This window comes from Orcinus orca, chromosome 12 (assembly GCF_937001465.1).
Source record: "Orcinus orca chromosome 12, mOrcOrc1.1, whole genome shotgun sequence".
Lineage (NCBI taxonomy): Eukaryota > Metazoa > Chordata > Mammalia > Artiodactyla > Delphinidae > Orcinus > Orcinus orca.
Genome location: NC_064570.1, coordinates 87794850 through 87812678, shown reverse-complemented (window position 1 = coordinate 87812678; position 17829 = coordinate 87794850). Strand labels below are relative to the sequence as shown.

At 38.7% G+C, this 17829-nt stretch overlaps 1 protein-coding gene across 2 annotated transcripts in view; it reads right to left on the bottom strand.

The window, feature by feature from the left end:
* The window catches only part of EYS (eyes shut homolog), a 1673869-nt gene that overhangs the window by 142725 nt on the left and 1513315 nt on the right, over positions 1-17829 (bottom strand). For both annotated transcript variants that reach the window (XM_049695235.1, XM_004282511.3), the window contains exon 34: positions 14563-14735. In XM_049695235.1, the coding sequence (XP_049551192.1) occupies positions 14563-14735 (173 nt within the window). The remainder of the gene's footprint in view (positions 1-14562; positions 14736-17829) is intronic.

Sequence of the window (17829 nt, the reverse complement as noted above, 5' to 3'; positions counted from 1 at the left end):
CTGTGAACTGTCGTGACTTGTAATGAAGGTGACACCAAATAAAACTGCATTTGAATCAGTAGGAGTAACTCATAATTCATTTTTCTTATTGTAAATCTAAGGGTTCTGATTGGAATTCAAAAATTGAAGAAAAGGGCTTCCCTGGTGGCGTAGTGGTTGAGAGTCCGACTGCCGATGCAGGGGACACGGGTTCCTGCCCCGGTCCGGGAAGATCTCACATGCCGTGGAGCGGTTGGGCCCATGAGCCATGGCTGCTGAGCCTGTGCGTCTGGAGCCTGTGCTCCACAACAGGAGAGGCCACAACAGTGAGAGGCCCGTGTACCGCAAAAAAAAGAAAAAAAAATTGAAGAAGAGGATGACTGTCTAAAGTAAAGTGCAGTGAAGGACTTGCTGAAGGTCACACAGCTGGCCATTCCCCATCCTGGACCCAAACTCAGCTCTCTTCTCCAACACTGTCAATTTCAATATGTCAGCTATCAAGTGATGTGAGGATTTTTTAGTTAATAAAATAATATCTGAGCTTGATTAAATGGTGAAGTTCATTAATTAATAACATGCAGGTGTTAAAAGAATGCTTTCATTGACTAAATGAAAGCATTGACTAAAATGCAGTACCCTACGCTACTCGAAAGAAAGGAGGGTGAAAAAATGAGATGTTGTTCTTTTGCTTTCTATACCTAAGAAGGCTTTGAGCAATACTTCTTTTCAATTTTACCAAGTAGCACGTTTGGGATATAATCATTTGTAAGTTTGTTCTACAAGAGCTGCTTCTCTGGAAATAGACTTTTATCAAGGGGATATTTTTTTTCAAGTTATAATTAGACTTTGCTTAAGACACCCATAAATTTGCAGCCCTTTGTGTTCTGATATTCTCCTATTCCGACAGGGCAAGACTTGAATAACTAAAAAGGCTTTTCGATGTTTTTAGAGAGGCACCTTAAGTCCTTTGATTTGCAGGAAGGAAAACTGTGTAATTCCTTAATTATCATAACCTGTGGGAGAAATGGCCGTTGAAGATTTCCATCCTCCTTTTGCTATACTGATTGAGACTGAAATCCAGTAGCTCAGTCCAGGATCCTGAAGATTCTCAGAAGTATTCATTTATTATCACAAGTCAGGGAGGAGAGAGGTATGATGGAGGCAAGAAGGCAGCAGCACTGTGAAGGCATTTTTACAACCCACAGACAAAAAGTCCTCTGAAATATACATTTCTTCAACATTCTTTTTTTTTTTTTTTTGCGGTACGCGGGCCTCTCACTGTTGTGGCCTCTCCCGTTGCGGAGCACAGGCTCCGGACGCGCAGGCTCGGCGGCCATGGCTCACAGGCCCAGTGGCCATGGCTCACAGGCCCAGTCACTCCGCGGCATGTGGGATCTTCCCGGACCGGGGCACAAACCTGTGTCCCCTGCATCGACAGGTGGGCTCTCAACCACTGTGCCACCAGGGAAGCCCAACATTCTATTTTTAAAGCTTACACAGGCAGTCAACTTCAAATGCAGTGGATATAGCAATCCCAGGAAAACTCAGTGCTATCATGGTTAAGATAGCAGGGCTGGCAAGGACTTGGGGACTAACTGGACAAGGCAGCCACAATGATGTTCCTGCTTTGTCCCCCTTTGGTATTTGCTGTCAACAAGGTGTATGTTAAGCCATCTACCTGGAGACTGACAGGGATACACTCCAATGAGCAGAATTATCAGCCACTCACCCTGATGACAGCTTTGTTTTCTCTAGAGCTTCAAGACTTGGGGCAGAAAAAGTCTCACTTTAACAATTTCAAGTTGATTTAATACACAAGAACAAAAAAGATGAGATTCAAAAATACCTTTGGCCCTTTTAGAATGGCAAAGCAAATTACAAAATGTCATTTGAGGGACTAAGTCATACAATATATAGACTTCTGGAAAAGATTGGATGTTCCGTGCCAGGTGTTAAGTTATGGATGCAAATCGAAATGGGCAATAAATGCTGACTTTCAAAGAACTTTACAAGCCATGGACACACCAGTTATGCTCTAATGACCAAAGTCAGAGGCAGGAAAGAGCTAATTCACTCCCAGCAAATCCCTTACCCAGGACCAAGGTGCCATCAGTAGAAAAAAGGAATCAAAAATATACCTTTATTTGTTTATTGTTTAGCCCATAGGAAAAAAGAAGTTAAAATACATAAATAGATGAGCTTTTGTAAATTATTCTTGTTTGCTCTTCAGATTTTTAATTTCAGAAATGAATAGGAAGCCCAGTTCTTAGTAATCCTTACATCATGCTCTCCTTAGGAAAATAAGGACTCAAATAGCCTTTCAGGAACCATCATTCATATTAAGTAATTCATACATTTTGAGATGTGAACCATGCTTTTGATATTGAGTGTTTATAATTCCCATTTGCAGTTCACATTTAGATTCAGGGTTTATGACAACATCATCACAGCCAAATTGGGATCATTTAAGTCTGCTTATCCTTACCTTTGGATTTATCCTTAATTTCTCAAGAGTAGGGGTAGGATAAGGCAAGGGAAGGTTTATAGAACTCTCATAATTGTGGAGAGCAAGCAGATGTCAGATACATTGAATAACCTTAATGCAACATAGGTACATATGATGTCGAGATTTGGCTACAAGCTGTAATTAATTTTCAGAAATATTCTCTTTCTCCCTCTCTATTTTTTCTCATTATTCCCCAATTTAATAATTGTCTTACAAATGTGTAATGATAGGAATCCCAGACCCCATTGGCCAAGTCATTTAATCCCAGATGTAGGTCATGAGTTTACTGGAATTACTGGTTTAATTATTTTGATTAATCAATTCTACAGTAATTGCTACACTTTCAAAAACACTACCTTGTTGGATTAGTGTTTTTCTCTAAGAAACTGTTTATTTATCTGAGTTGGAAAATCATCTATCTGAAGGTATCAATCTTTTCAGGTTTAGTTGATCTTATCAAGTATATGAACTATAACTTTATCAAAGTTGAGTATCTCTTTGGAAACTTAAAGTATTGAAGGGTCATCATTTGGTAAAAGGACCAAGAAGAAAGCAAGGATCAAGTCATTGACTCATTGAGGAAAATTGTAACAAAACAGAATGCTGAGTGATAAACACATAATAGAATTTTAAGCACTTCGGATTTTTATTGAATTGTGATGCAGAGAAGGAAGAATGGCTTCCACTTAAACTTATTCTGTTCAGTTTAGGCCTAAGGGGTCTTACCTGGATGTTTATGTTGGGGAAAGCCTTCTCAGAGGGACACATTTCCATAGAATGCCCTTGACTTTCCACAGTGAGGTTGCTGTTGGTATCAGCTGAGGATGCAGTCACTCTGCCCTGCACCCAGGGTCTTCCTACTATCTTTTCCACAGCTCAGGAAGCATGAGCTTAGAGGATGCAAATTTAAGTAACTTGTATTGGGGGGAGTGGGTTGTTTTAAAGGACTTTAAGAACAAGAATAAGCAGCTTTCGAATATGCCACTCCATTGTTTCCTCTAACAATGTCAACCAAATGGAATCGTATAATACATTTTATATATTATATATCCCAAGCATTTCAAGGGTAATTTGAAATCAGCTTCTCCAAGTTAGTTTCATGAAGTCAGTGGGATGAATAAAAATGTCAGGCCATGTTTGAAAGGGAAGTGCTAAATCGGTGGTCTCTAAACTTCTGTGATCATGGGTCATATATATTATTTATTTAAATTATATACATATATTAATATAATGTGGACATAATAAAGCATAAAAAAACAAATTAAAAGACTGACAAATTAAAAAAGGGGAGTAATATTTTCTTCCAATACCACACTGGAGTGTGCATATACCACTTTGGGAACCACTCCAGTATATTCTGTGAAAGGCTTGTTCTGTGAGAAAGAAGAGTGCTGTGTTATTGTACAACTTCTCAGAGTCTTTGTTGTGTGACTACACACTGTGAGTTCCCAAAAGGGGACATTATAAAACTACACAATGTTTTAAAGAAAGGCTGAAGTCAGAGAGCTCTGGTTCCAGATCTACCCACCACTCACAAACCATATCACTGTTGACTAGTTATTTAAATTCTTTGAGCCTCAATTTCCTTATCTGCATGATGAATAATGACATGTCTCCCGGGGTTATTATGTGGATCATGTAGCAATATGTGAAGTAAGTGCTTAGCTGAGGGCCTGGCATACAGCAAGCACCCAATAGATGTGAGTTCATTTCAACCCACTCCTGTTGCCCTAGTGTGCTGTGGAACACACTTTTGGAAAGTTCCATATTAGACTCTTCATTCTTTGATTATTTTACTGGTTTACCTTTTCAATTTGGCAGATACTTATTGACTTCCCTCTAAGTAATAGGTTTAGTAGAAGGCTCAGGGTAACAGCTTAGATGAATATTCTGAAGAACTTTCAAATCACTTGCAATTCAGCAAGAATTTGAGATCCTGCCACATGCAGGCACCTTTGGCCCCTTCACCACTGTGGTGATGGCCCAGGAAAGGTGATGTCTACCTTCACACAGTGCACAGTCTGAGGGAGGGATGGTGTGGTGTGTGGCTGGCATTTCAAAGAGAAATAGAAAGACTATATGCCAACAAATTTGACAATCTAGAAGAAATGGACAACTTTCCAGAAACATACAGCCCACCAAAATTGAATCAAGAAGAAATAGATAATTTGAACAGACTGATCACTAGAAGTGAAATATTGAATAGAATCTGTAATAAAAAAATTCCTGCAAACAAAAGTCCTGGACCAGATGGCTTCACAGGTGAATTCTACCAAACATACAAAGAAGAACTTATACCATTTTTTCTCAAACATCCAAAAGATTGAAGAGGAGAGAACACTCCCAAAGACATTCTATGAAGCCACCATCACCCTGATACCAAGAACCAGACAAAGACACCAACAAAAAAGAAAGTTACAGGGGCTTCCCTGGTGGCACAGTGGTTGAGAGTCCGCCTGCTGCTGCAGGGGACACGGGTACGTGCCCCGGTCCGGGAGGATCCCACATGCCGCAGAGCGGCTGGGCCGGTGAGCCACAGCCACTGGGCCTGCGCGTCCAGAACCTGTGCTCTGCAGTGGGAGAGGCCACAACAGTGAGAGGCTCTCATACCACAAAAAAAAAAAAAAAAAAGAAAAGAAAATTACAGACCAGTATCTTCGATGAATATAGATGCAAAAATTCTCAACAAAATATTAGCAAACTGAATCCAACAATACATAAAAAAGATCATACACCACAACCAAGTAGGATTTATCCCAGGTTCACAGGGATGGTTCAACAAATACAAATCAATCAATGTAATATATCACATTAACAAAAGAAAAGTCAAAAACCACATGATCATCTTGATAGATTCAGAAAAAGCATTTGACAAAATTCAACATCCATTCATGATAAAAACTCTTACCAAAGTGGGAATAGAGGGAACATATTTCAACATAATAAAAGTCATTTATAATAAACCAACAGCCAACATAATACTCAGTGGTGAAAAGCTGAAAGCCTTCCCATTAAAGTCTGAAACAAGACAAAGATGTCCACTCTCACCACTTCTCTTCAATGTAGTATTGGAAGTACTAGCCACAGCAATCAGACAAGAAAGAGAAATAAAAGTTATCCAAATTGGAAAAGAAGAGGTAAAATAGTCACTATATACAGCTGACATGATACTATATATAAAAAATCCTAAGGACTCCACACAAAAACTACTAGATCTAACAAATGAATTCGGCAAAGTGGCAGGACACAAGATTAACATTCAGAAATCAGTTGCATTCCTTTACACTAACAATGAAATATCAGAAAAGGAATGTAAGAAAACAATACCTTTTAAAATTGCACCAAAAAATAAATACTTAGGAATAAAACTAACCAAGGTGGTGAAAGACTTGTATGCTGAGAACTATAAAACATTAATAAAGGAAATAAAAAGGATTCAAAGAAATGGAAAGATATCCCATGCTCTTGAATTGGCAGAGTCAATATTGTCAAAATGACTATTCTACCCAAGGCAATCTACAGATTCAGTGCAATCTCTATCAAATTACCCATGACATTTTACACAGAATTAGAACAAATAATCCAAAAAATTATATGGAACCATAAAAGACCCAGAATTGCTAGAGCAATCCTGAGGGGAAAAAAAACAAAGCAAGAAGCATAACTCTCCCAGACTTCAGACAACACTACAAAGCTATAGTAATCAAAACAGTGTGATATTGGTACAAAAACAGGCATAAAGATCAATGGAACAGAATAGAGAGCTCAGAAATAAACCCACACACCTAAGGTCAATTAATCTTCAACAAAGGAGGCAAGAATATAAAATAGGAAAAAGACAGTCTCCTCAGCAAGTGCTGCTGGGAAAGTTGGACAGTTGCATGTAAATCAATGAAGTTAGAACACACCCTCACATCACGCACAAAAATAAACTCAAAATGGCTTAAAGACTTAAACATAAGACATGACACCATAAAACTCTTAGAAAAGAACATAGGCAAAACATTCCCTGACATAAATCGTACCAATGTTTCCTTAGGTCAGTCTCCCAAGGCAATAAAAATAAAAACAAAAGGGACCTACAAGCTTTTGCACAGCAAAGAAAATCATTTTTTAAAAAAAAGCAAAATAACAACCTATGGAATGGGAGAAAATATTTGCAAATGATGTGACTGACAAGGGCTTAATCTCCAAAATATACAAACAGCTTATACAACTCAGCAACAACAACAAAAAAAACAACCCAACTGAAAAATGGGCAGAAGACTTTAGTAGAAATTTCTCCAAAGAAGACATAGAGATGAACAGTAGGCACATGAAAAGATGCTCAACATCACTAATTATTAGAGAAATGCAAACAAAAACTACAAAGAGGTACCACTTCACACCTGTCAGGATGGACATAATTAAAAAGTCTAAAAATAACAAATGCTGGAGAGGGTGTGGAGAAAAGGGAACCCTCTTGCACTGTTGGTGGGAATGTAAATTGATACAGCCACTATGGAGAACAGTATGGAGGTTCCTTAAAAAAACTAAAAATAGAATTACCATAAGATCTAGCAATCCCACTCCTGGGAATATACCCAGACAAATCTATAATTCAAAAAGATACATGCACCCCTATGTTCATGGCAATGTTCACAACAGCCAAAACATGGGAACAACCTAAATGTCCACCAATAGATGAATGGATAAAGAAGATATGTACATTGTACATATATACAATGTAATACTACTCAGCCATAAAAAAGAATGGAATAATGCCATTTGCAGCATCATGGATGCAACTAGAGATTATCATACTAAGTGAAGTTGGTCAGAAAGAGAAAGACAAATATCATATGAAATCACTTGTACATGGAATCTAAAATATGGCACAAATGAACTTATCTACAAAACAGAAACAGACTCGTAGACATAGAGAACAGACTTGTGGTTGCCAAAGGGGTGGGGGAGAGGGAGAGGGATGGAATGGGAGTTTGGGGTTGGTAGATGCAAACTATTGCATTTAGAATGGATAAACAACAAGGTCCTAATGTGTAGCACACAGAACTATACTCAATATCCTGCGATAAACCATAATGGAAAAGAATCTAAAAAAAGAATGCATATAGGTGTATAACTGAGTCACTTTGCTGTACAGGCAGAGATTGACACAACATTGTAAATCAACTATACTTCAATAAAAAAATTAAGAAACAAGAGAATCACAAAATAGTGTGAATTGGAGGGGGGCATTGGGGATAAGTGGGGGTCTGTCCAGTTGGGTTTGTACATGACTTTAAGCAGTTCTTATCTCATCCTAAGGAACACAGGAAGCCATTTACAAGCTCAAAGTCATGGGATGACAAAATATTAGAAAAGACAAAATATGAGCACATCTGTGAACACAAACAAACACAAACCCTGAACTGTATAGCTGCTGCCAGTGTATAGAGTGGTGAGCAATTTATATAACACAGTGGCACCTCCCTCCCTATTTATTTCATTCTTAATAATCAATAAATTTCATTGCCTCTTTACAAAATGTTGACTTTGCAGTTTCTGATGCACCATAAATTTACTCAGACTCTAATCAATTGTCCCTTTCTGTGAAGAGTTTTTAAATGTACAACAATCGTGTTCATGCTCTCTGTTGCTTGTCGCTGGCAGGGGCATCACAGCTGCACAGCTCTTCACCCGACTGATCATAACCTGATAAGTGTGGTGGGATCTGACAGTATTCATTTTATACAAAAAAATCAACTCTTTGTGGGAAGGCCTGGACTGACAGACCTGCAAAGTTAAATTCTCTGGTGAGCTCAGGACAAACTGCAGAGGTTACATTTCCACACACGGTTGACAAAGTCAGTTTGCCATAAATACATTCAGGAGAGACAATTCCGCCTCTGTTCATAGTCGATCCATTTTAAAGACATTTTTAACAAGCAGAAAGTGCTAGTGTTGGGAGGGAGAGTTCTGGGAGGTTGCTAGACAATGACAAAGCCCTGGAATGAGCAGAAGGGACAATTGGCTGTTAGAGTTTAGCTCTTTACTGACAGAATTCCGGAGGCAAAAAATTAGGAAGAGTTCGATGAATAGTCTTTGTTCTCTACTTAAAAGCAGACAATAACAGATGCATGCCTCACTAGAATTTGAAATGTGAAAATCTACAAACGAATTTGATTTTTTATTTAGTGTGATTGTTAGAAATTGTCTCATGGGGGTAGTTTTAAGAGAAGGGTAATGTTTCATAAGTAAGATCTAAAATTTGCTTTCTAAATTATTTGTCTAATTTGGAAAAACAGAGTTTTTCATTTTGCTGCTTACCTTGGGATATTTCTTTTATAATATTGAAATAATGTCCATACATTATTTGAAAATAATGGGCTGAAAATATATTTTATAAACTTATAATTTATTAAAACTTATAGTATGAAATAAGATAACAAAAGAAATCCTCTACTTTTTCTCTCTTTGAAAAGGAGTCTAAGAACTTATGAACAAAATCAGAAATATTTGAGAAAACATATCAGGTTATAAAGTTTGGGGAAATTTTGACACTGATTGTATTAGTAAGGATTAGGTTTAACTACATATAGTAGATACCACATAGCAAAATAACAGAGGCATAAACCAAATAGATTATTTCTCCCTCATGAACAAAAGTCTGATGGTGGGCAATCCCTGGCTGGTGTGATAGTTTTATAGTTACCAGGGATTTAGGCTTATTTCATGTTTTTGCTTCACTATCCTAGCATGTATCTTCCATTTTCAAGGTTGCCTTGTGATCCATGATGATTTTTGGAATTTGAATCATCTCATCCACATTCCAGGTTTAAGAAAGGAGGGCTAGGGGTCATTCCACTCTTAAGCAGTTTTTCCAGAGGTTCGGAAATACTTTGGCTTACATCTGATTGTTCATAATTTAGTCCCATGGCTGCACTCAGCTTTAAGGGAGGCTGAGGCATTTCAGCTGGGTACATTACTGCTCCTAATAAAATCGGGGCTGTATTAACAAAAAAGGAGAGAATATATTGGTTAAACAACTAACAGACTCTGCCAGAACTGGTATAATTCCCCAAGTCAAAATACCTTTTAATTTTAAAAATAAATTTTATTTATTTATTTGTTTGTTTGTTTGTTTATGGCTCCGTTGGGTCTTCATTGCTGCACATGGGCTTTCTCTAGTTGTGGCGAGTGGGGGTTACTCTTCGTTGTGGTGCGTGGGCTTCTCATTGCGGTGGCTTCTCTCCTTGCAGAGCACGGATTCTAGGCATGCGGGCTTCAGTAGTTGTGGCAGGAGGGCTCAGTAGTTGTGGCTCGTGGCTCTAGAGCGCAGGCTCAGTAGTTGTGACACACAGGCTTAGTTGCTCCACTGCATGTGGGATCTTCCCAGACCAGGGATCCAACCCGTGTCCCACCTTCATTAGCAGGTGGATTCTTAACCACTGCATCACCAAGGAAATCCCCAAAATACCTTTTTATCTCATTGTTTTTAATCGATGGGTGTGTGCATGTGTGTGTGAATGTATTTGTGTATGTGTGTGTGTGTACATATAGATAATTAAATCCAACACCAATCATTGGTAGGAAGCATAATGCCTTTAGAGAAAGATTATAGCATTAATTATAGATACATATAAACCTCATGAAAGACATTCACCAGAAAATATTTCCTGGATACTTTTGTATATATTTTTAAAGACTCATTTGCTTATAGACACAAAGTACTTGTAATAATTATTGGAACAATAGCTGTGACTTTGCTCTGCTGGAATTGCCTCTTGCATAAACAGAAGAAAGGTGCTAATCCATGTGCCAGTGGATTCGTTGGCAAGCGTCCATCAAGGCTACTTGTCACAAGCATTTCGGTGTATGTTGAGACATGTACTTATTTTAATTGCTGCCTTTTTATATGTGTCAATCTAATTTTTTTTCTTTACAGATAGAAAAAAAAGTGAAAGGCAGGAGGTATGCACCTTCCCACTGAACAAAAGGAAAGGCAATTCCCTCAGTTCTTAAGGAAGAGAAAATGCAGACTTCTCAAGTGTTGCCTTCAACCCAGAGCAAGTGCAATCACTTTCCTGAGTGCTTTTTCGTGTGGCCACAATCTACTGTCTCCTTACTCCCCTCTGGGATTGGGCTTGATCTTTTCAACACGTCTTTGTAACGAGGAGCTAGAAAACACAGGATTTAAACATGGTGGGAGAGGAAGGATACTGAGGTCATGTGAACAGCAGGGCAATCAAGCAGCTGTTGAGTCGGAGAGAAAAAGCTGGATCTTATCAGAGTAGATGCTGTCAAGAGTCACAAGCTTACATGACATAAAGTTACACTTGTTTGAAGTATGCCATCACAAAATGCCAGCCTGACATTAAGCTGCTTTACAGAGGTATCATGTCCTTAAACAGCCTGCTGAATATCTGTCACTGGGGTGCCACTTTCCTCCCTGATTTTGTGATACCCTGGCTTGCCTCCAGGCGCTGTGAAGAGTGTCACCAACTTAGAAAAATTCTTAAAAGGAAATTAACTTTGATTTCCTTTGACATCCTAGAGAGTTTCCTTTTTAGCTGGGATGGAGATCCAGCCTCCTCTCCCACATTAAGACGTGGCAGTTTACTGCGCATGTGAGAATCTTGGCTTGACACGCTTAAGAAACCAAAGCATTTTTAAAATTGAAGTATAGCTGATTTACAATGTTGTGTTCATTTCTGCTGTACAGCAAAGTGATTCAGATATATATATATATATATATATATATATATATATATATATATATATATATAAATACATTCTTTTCCATTATGGTTTATCATAGGGTATTGGATATAGTGCCCTGTGCTCTACAGTAGGACTCTGTTGTCTATCTATCCTCTATATAATAGTTTGCATCTGCTAACCCTAAACGCCCAGTCCTTCCCTCCTCCCCCCACCCCCAGGCAACCACAAGTCTGTTCTCTATGTCTGTGAGTCTGTTTCTGTTTTGTAGATAAGTTCGTCTGTGTCATATTTTAGATTTCACATATAAGTAGTATTTGTCTTTCTCTGACTTACTTCACTTAGTATGATGATCTCTAGGTCCATCCATGTTGCTGCAAATGGCATTATTTTATACCAAAAGCATTTTCTATATGATCAGTAACATATTAGGTACTCTACATGAATGGTCTCACTTAATTCTCACTGAATCTCTAAGGTAGGTTCTATTATTATATTCACTGAAGTGGAAGTTCTGAGAGATCAAGGGACTTGCCTGAGATCACTCTGCTGACTAGTCATCAGAGAATGGGGATTTGAACCCAGCACACCGATTGCAGGGCCTGGGCTTGCAATCAGGATGGTGCTGCTTTCTTCAAAACCTGTGTCCAATGAGTGACCTAGGTTGGGAGGAGAAGGTAAATTAAGAAATATTTATAGAGGGGACACAAGAGGGCAAGAGACAAGAGAAAGCGTCTCCCCTTTGTCTTTAGAAAGACATGTGGTTAAGAAAACAAGAAGAGGTTTTTCCTGGTTGGAACAGGCCACAGGAAGTGTGGCTGAGGAGAGCCAAGCACTTTATGAATAAGGCAGCTGGAGCTTTCCATTTCCAGTGTTCATCTCCAACAGCACTGCTGTGATCAACCAGGAACGAATTCCCCAGTGAAACATCAACAAGGTAGGAAATGTCATAATTATATTTTCTATTATCCCCTAAGGAATACATTAGCATGGCAGACATGGCTATAATTTGAAAGAAAAGTGATATGTAGCAAACACAATTGCTGATAAAACAAGCTGAGTTTTTAATCCTCTGGTATTAACAAAAAGGCCAAGATAAGAAAGAGAGTCTCAGTTTTTTCTATGCCTGTTCTCATGTGTGGTTGTAACTGGGCAAGAACCATGCTCAATTGGTTTGCTCTATGCTTCTCTCTAATGAGTAAACGTATGTTCAGCATGTTCTGGACAACCCCCTGGAGGTCAGGTTGGTACCTGAATGGTCCAAGCAATGATTTGGGTGCCACCATCTACCTGCAGTTCAAACGAACCAACAAACAGAAATCCAGCCATTGTTCTTGATTCAGCCCTTCTCACACTTACCTTTCCATTAAGTTTCCAGTTCTGTCCCCAGAACCGATCTCAAGTTCACTTATTTCATTCTCTACTGCCATCACCCTTGTCTTAGACAAAATTATCTTTTGTCAGGATCAGAGACAGAAGCCTTCTAAAATCAATCTCTAAAATCAAAATGGTTTAAGCAAATACATATAAACCATGTGCCTGTTTGAAACCCGCCGGCCATGGCTTCCTAAGTACTCCAGAAACAGAGTCTAAGCCTTGCTTCTTGTGCGTCAGCTGTGGAAGCGCCTCTCATTCTTCAAAAGGCTCATGCTCTCTCTTTAGGTTTTTCCATTTTCTGAACCTTCTGCCTGGAGACTTGTTTTTCCTCCTTATTCTTTAGACCTCAGCACTGACCTCCCCTCTCCTGGAGTCATTCTTGTGGTGAGATTGGCAACCTTCCCCAGCCACTCTCTTCATCCTCGTTTCCCTCATAATTCTCTTCATAATATTTATATTGTGTCTCGAGCCATTTCTATTTTCTTTTTATCTTCTCAGTCAGAAGGTAAGCTCTATAAGGGCAGAATTCTCAAATGGATCTGGCACATTTGTAGAAACATTAATGGATAGGCTAATTATTTTGAGACATTCCTCTGGATGGGAGCATGCAGGAATTTCTTCTTGCTGACACTGAGGCAAAGAGCCTAATAAACTTGGTGTGATCTTTTCTGTCTCAATCATTCATAAATCTTTGCATCTTTGGAACCCTAATGAGACTAAGAGAGGGGAATAAATAAGAATTTTTTTGTAAATACATGAAGATATTCTTGTAAATCTTCATTTCTTATTTCATATGGTCAGTCATTTTTAAGCAGGAAGCGAAATTGATGATTTATCCTTTAGTAATCAAATTTATTGCCATCAATTATATTTTCCAATAGCTTTTAACTAACTGGAATGATTATGTCTAAGAAGCATGAGGTTTTTATAGGGAAGGGCAAGACTTCTGTTCCGTCTGTCTATGATGCTCATTGCAAAGGTAAAGCTCGCGTCTAACGTGGTCCTGCCATGTGCACAGCGGGGCCCCTCTCTCAGCTATGCATCAAGTCTCTTTCCTTAGTTCCCTTTAAAGACGTACGTATCAAAACCGTCAATAATTTTTGGTCACGGATTCTTCTTTATTCTAGTTTCAGTTTTCACGCCTGTACCAACAGGTGTGCGGCCCCAGCTTTTTGATGAGTCAGCACAGTCTGGATGTGTTAGTGTCATTGTGTGTGTTTCCCAGGATGTAGGGTCTGTGCTCACTTTGGGAGCCTTAGTCTAAAATTTGGCAACGAATATCACTAGTGTCAAAGGGGTAAACATTTTTTTTTATCTTTATGGTGAAAATGAAGATGAAATAAGTCATCCTGAGTTGATTCAATATTAATACCAATTACTTTTAATTCTTTCTGAAAATATTTACAAAGTTTATTTCTGTATATCAAAGCAAATGTTATATTCGTAGGCAATTTGCTTCTTATCTTATATTGTAGCTTCTTGTACATTTTTGTAATAAAGGGTTTCTACATACTGGATTTTCCTAAAGAGAGGAACATGGCTTGTATTTCTGATTTAGTTTCTTGGGATATAATAACCATGTCATGGGTTTTGTTATCTTTAAATAAGAACACCTTGTCTACAATACATAGATTTGTTAATATTATATCCTCAGTTTGCAAAAATGTTGTAAAATAATTTGATTTTATGTATTTTTCTGATTTTCCTTGCTACTCTTTAAGTATTAGAATGTTGTGGAGATTTTATAATACAGAGATTTTCCGTAGTCTAACCTCAGGGAAACCTTATTACCTCCTTTATAATTACTCAGTGGGTATGAGAAATACCTGCTCAGTGACCCATCCCATTAATGGGTCTTGTCTTGACTGACTTGAAAAGAACCAGGGAAAGGATTTGACGGATTTGTTCAGTCAGGTACTGTCCTTGATTTCTCTGAGTGACTTTCTCTCCTCTTCACCCCCTTCTACCTGTGCTCATGCCCAATAATGAAAAGCTCTTACCTTCAGTGCAGAGGAGACCAGACCGTCCATACGGACAGAGGCAGACAATGTCTGTCCCGGATTTAGGAACACAGGTGGCACCATTTCTACATGGGTTGCTTTCACAAGTTGCAAACTGGCACTGCTTGCCCGAGTACAGCCTTGGACAGTCACAAAACCAAGTTTCACTATCACTGAGAAGGGAAAAGCAATTATAAAACCAATCAGAATACAAAAAATGATCTTTTACACACACACATACACACACACACGCACACCCCCACATACACACACAAATAAAATTAACAATTGTGTCTTGTCTAGTAAGTGGAGTTTTTTCTTCTCTCTTTCTCTTTCTGTGATTTTAAACTTATGAGTATTTGTAGCTGTGTACTTTACATTGAAAGAAGGTTAATGGCTTTTTAGATTGTCCAAAGCCATGCATTCTATTTTAAGCAGTCTATTTTTATTTTTTATTTAACTCATCTTTTATTTCACCTAAGGTGCCTTTTCAGGGCTTCATTAAATAGGTGTGGTGTTGCCTCAATAAAGTGCTTCAAATGTCTACTAGAAAAATCCATTTTAGGCTCCAAGCTCAGAGGAGAATTTCAAGCTGGGGCTAACCTTCTCCACAGAGGACAAGTCCTCCAAAAGCCACCCCTCTGGTAATTAGGAAAGAAAAGCACAGTGGGGAGCTGTAATGACTACACAGCTCTCCAGCTTAGACTTTGGCTTGGTGGCCCCTGGCCCAGAGTCACCTGTGAAAGAAAAGCTCAGGAAAAATACTCCTCTCACCTGCTGGGGAAACACTCTCCAGAGGGGACAGTGACTTAAATCTGTGGTTTCTGCCTTCCCTGCATCTATTCCCCTTTTAAAGTAACAGTAGTTTTAGTTTTCACTTCCAGACCCCCAGCCTTCAAGAATCTCAGCCCCCTGATTGGGAGGGGCAGACCACCTCTTGGTGTCAATCACAGTGATTAGTGCAGGATGGACCCCAGGGCCAAAGTACTGGTGGCATCTGCCTATCCAGAGGGCTGAGGATAAATAACTAATATGTAGCAATGAAAATATTAGAGACTGGGGGAGACAGATAGATTATTGATGATATTATTTGGGTATTAGATCCAACCATTACACAACAGTTCTATAAGCTAGGTATCTTAACCCCCTTTTAGTTTTTAAGCCAATATGAGTTGCGGTTTTGTCACTTGTAGTAAAATGAAGTCCATTTAATATTCATGTCCTTTCCTTCCATTTTTTTCCCTTTCTCCTTGTTACCTCAGTCCACCACGTACCTTGCCATATATGTATCTAGGTTTTTATCTTTCCTGCTTTCATCTTATCTTCTAAACATGACTGTTAACTCTTAAGTGTAGGTGCCAGGACCACCCTGAAAATTAGGAAGCTAACATATTTTGTCTTCATGACTCAGCCTCCTCCCAATCTGGTTGTAGATTTTACCCACTCTATGGACTTTTCTCTTGTCCTTCTCATCTTTCTGGTCTCTCGATAGCTTCCTTACATCTTTTAATCCCCTTAGTCCAAAATAAATTTGCTCACAAGAAAGTATCATATTCTTTCATACTAATGAATACCCAACTTGGAAATCTGGTGAGGTTTCCCTTTCCTAAAATGTCTACACTTTATATTATTTATCAACGTGAATGGGGTGAAGCACTATGGGGAAGGTATGTATCAGGCAGCTGGTAAAGCTGACTTTGGTGGGGTGAGGCTTTGAGACCTTCAGATTTTGCCAACACATAAGGTGATCCTGTAAGTGATCAGTAACTTACTCATTTTATAACTTTCAGGGCAACTTGCTTAGCAGTTTACAAATAGTAGAAAATATCATAGGTTTCTAGAGTTGGGAAAAAAATTAAAAATCAATGTCACCACCCTAGACAAACTCTTCTGTTTTGGGGCAACAAAACAAAGTTTTGAGGACTCTTGAGCCAACATTGTGCCTTCTTGCCTGAAAATAGTGGTGAAAGAATAGCCAGACCACCTGGCAGGTACAGAGATGCCTTCTGGTGGGACTTAAAGGTTAATTAGGAGCTTAATGTTGTTTGGGGCTATGGATAAATCTAATGTAACTTTGCCCCCACCCACCTAACTTGGAGTTAAAAGCTCAGCATTAAGCATATGTTTTCTAGGACAAAGTGTAGGAGTATAGCACTCTTGAAAGCTGCATTCTAGATCAAATTTATCTTTCCGTAGTAAAGGAGAACACCACATATATGAAAGTCAAACAAATCTAAATATTGATTGATTTAATATAATCAATCATATAGACTTAACCCAAGATGCTTTTATGTTAAACCAAGGAAAACACTAATTTTAATCATGTTCCATTGATAAATCAAGTCTCATTTCCTTTTTGTTTTCATCAGCTCTTGGGAGAATTTGCTTGTATAAATTCATGGGAAGACAACAATTGTCTGCATTGTACATCAGTAGACAGCTAGAGCAGAGAGTGAACTAAAAATTCTCTAGAAAACACTCTATGAAAGGGGAAAATGCCTTCTCTGGCTAAACAAGGGCAAGGGTCCAAAGCCCTCTGACCCATCTTGGTATTTCATTAGTATGTTATTAGAAAGAGTCAGCTTTAACAAATTGAGATTTTGCCAGATGATGGTACCTGTATACACTTCACTTCAAAGTGTACCTTCAAATCCCAGAGGATTTCCTGGAGAGCCAGATACTTCACCAATAGTTTTAATAAAATAAATCTTTGCTACCAGCTGTGTCACACCAGAATCTAAAGGTTACTCCTATTTAGAGCTTGCCAAAGATCTCATTCCTAAATCCCAACTTCTTCAGAAGCCAGCAAGTCAGCTGGTTTTGCTGTCATGTAACTCACTTCAGTGCCTCTCTATACCCTGAAGCAAATGGCAGTGTCGACCAGGAAAGTGAGTGACCTGAGGTTGAAGGACCCTATGTAACAGTCGATTTTTGGATAACGATTAAAACAATGTCACCCTCCCTCACCCAGTTTACTCCAGATGTTGTAACGTTGCTGTGAATTTATTGGGCGCTGTTTAATTAGTTATGGGAGAATTATCCACATGGAATATGCAAACCATCTAGAAAACTGTTTTGCAAATCTTCCTCTAAGGAGGTCAGGACAATTTTCTCAATGGAAAGTAGCTGTGGGAGAGAACTTAGATGTTGAGGAAGCTTTTACCTGTACTCCAGAATACCGTATTTATTGCCAACTGCTGTCAACCAGTATCCTCTGTCACTGACAGAGCCATGTGCCATGGGATAAATGAGCGTTGCTTCTGCTCT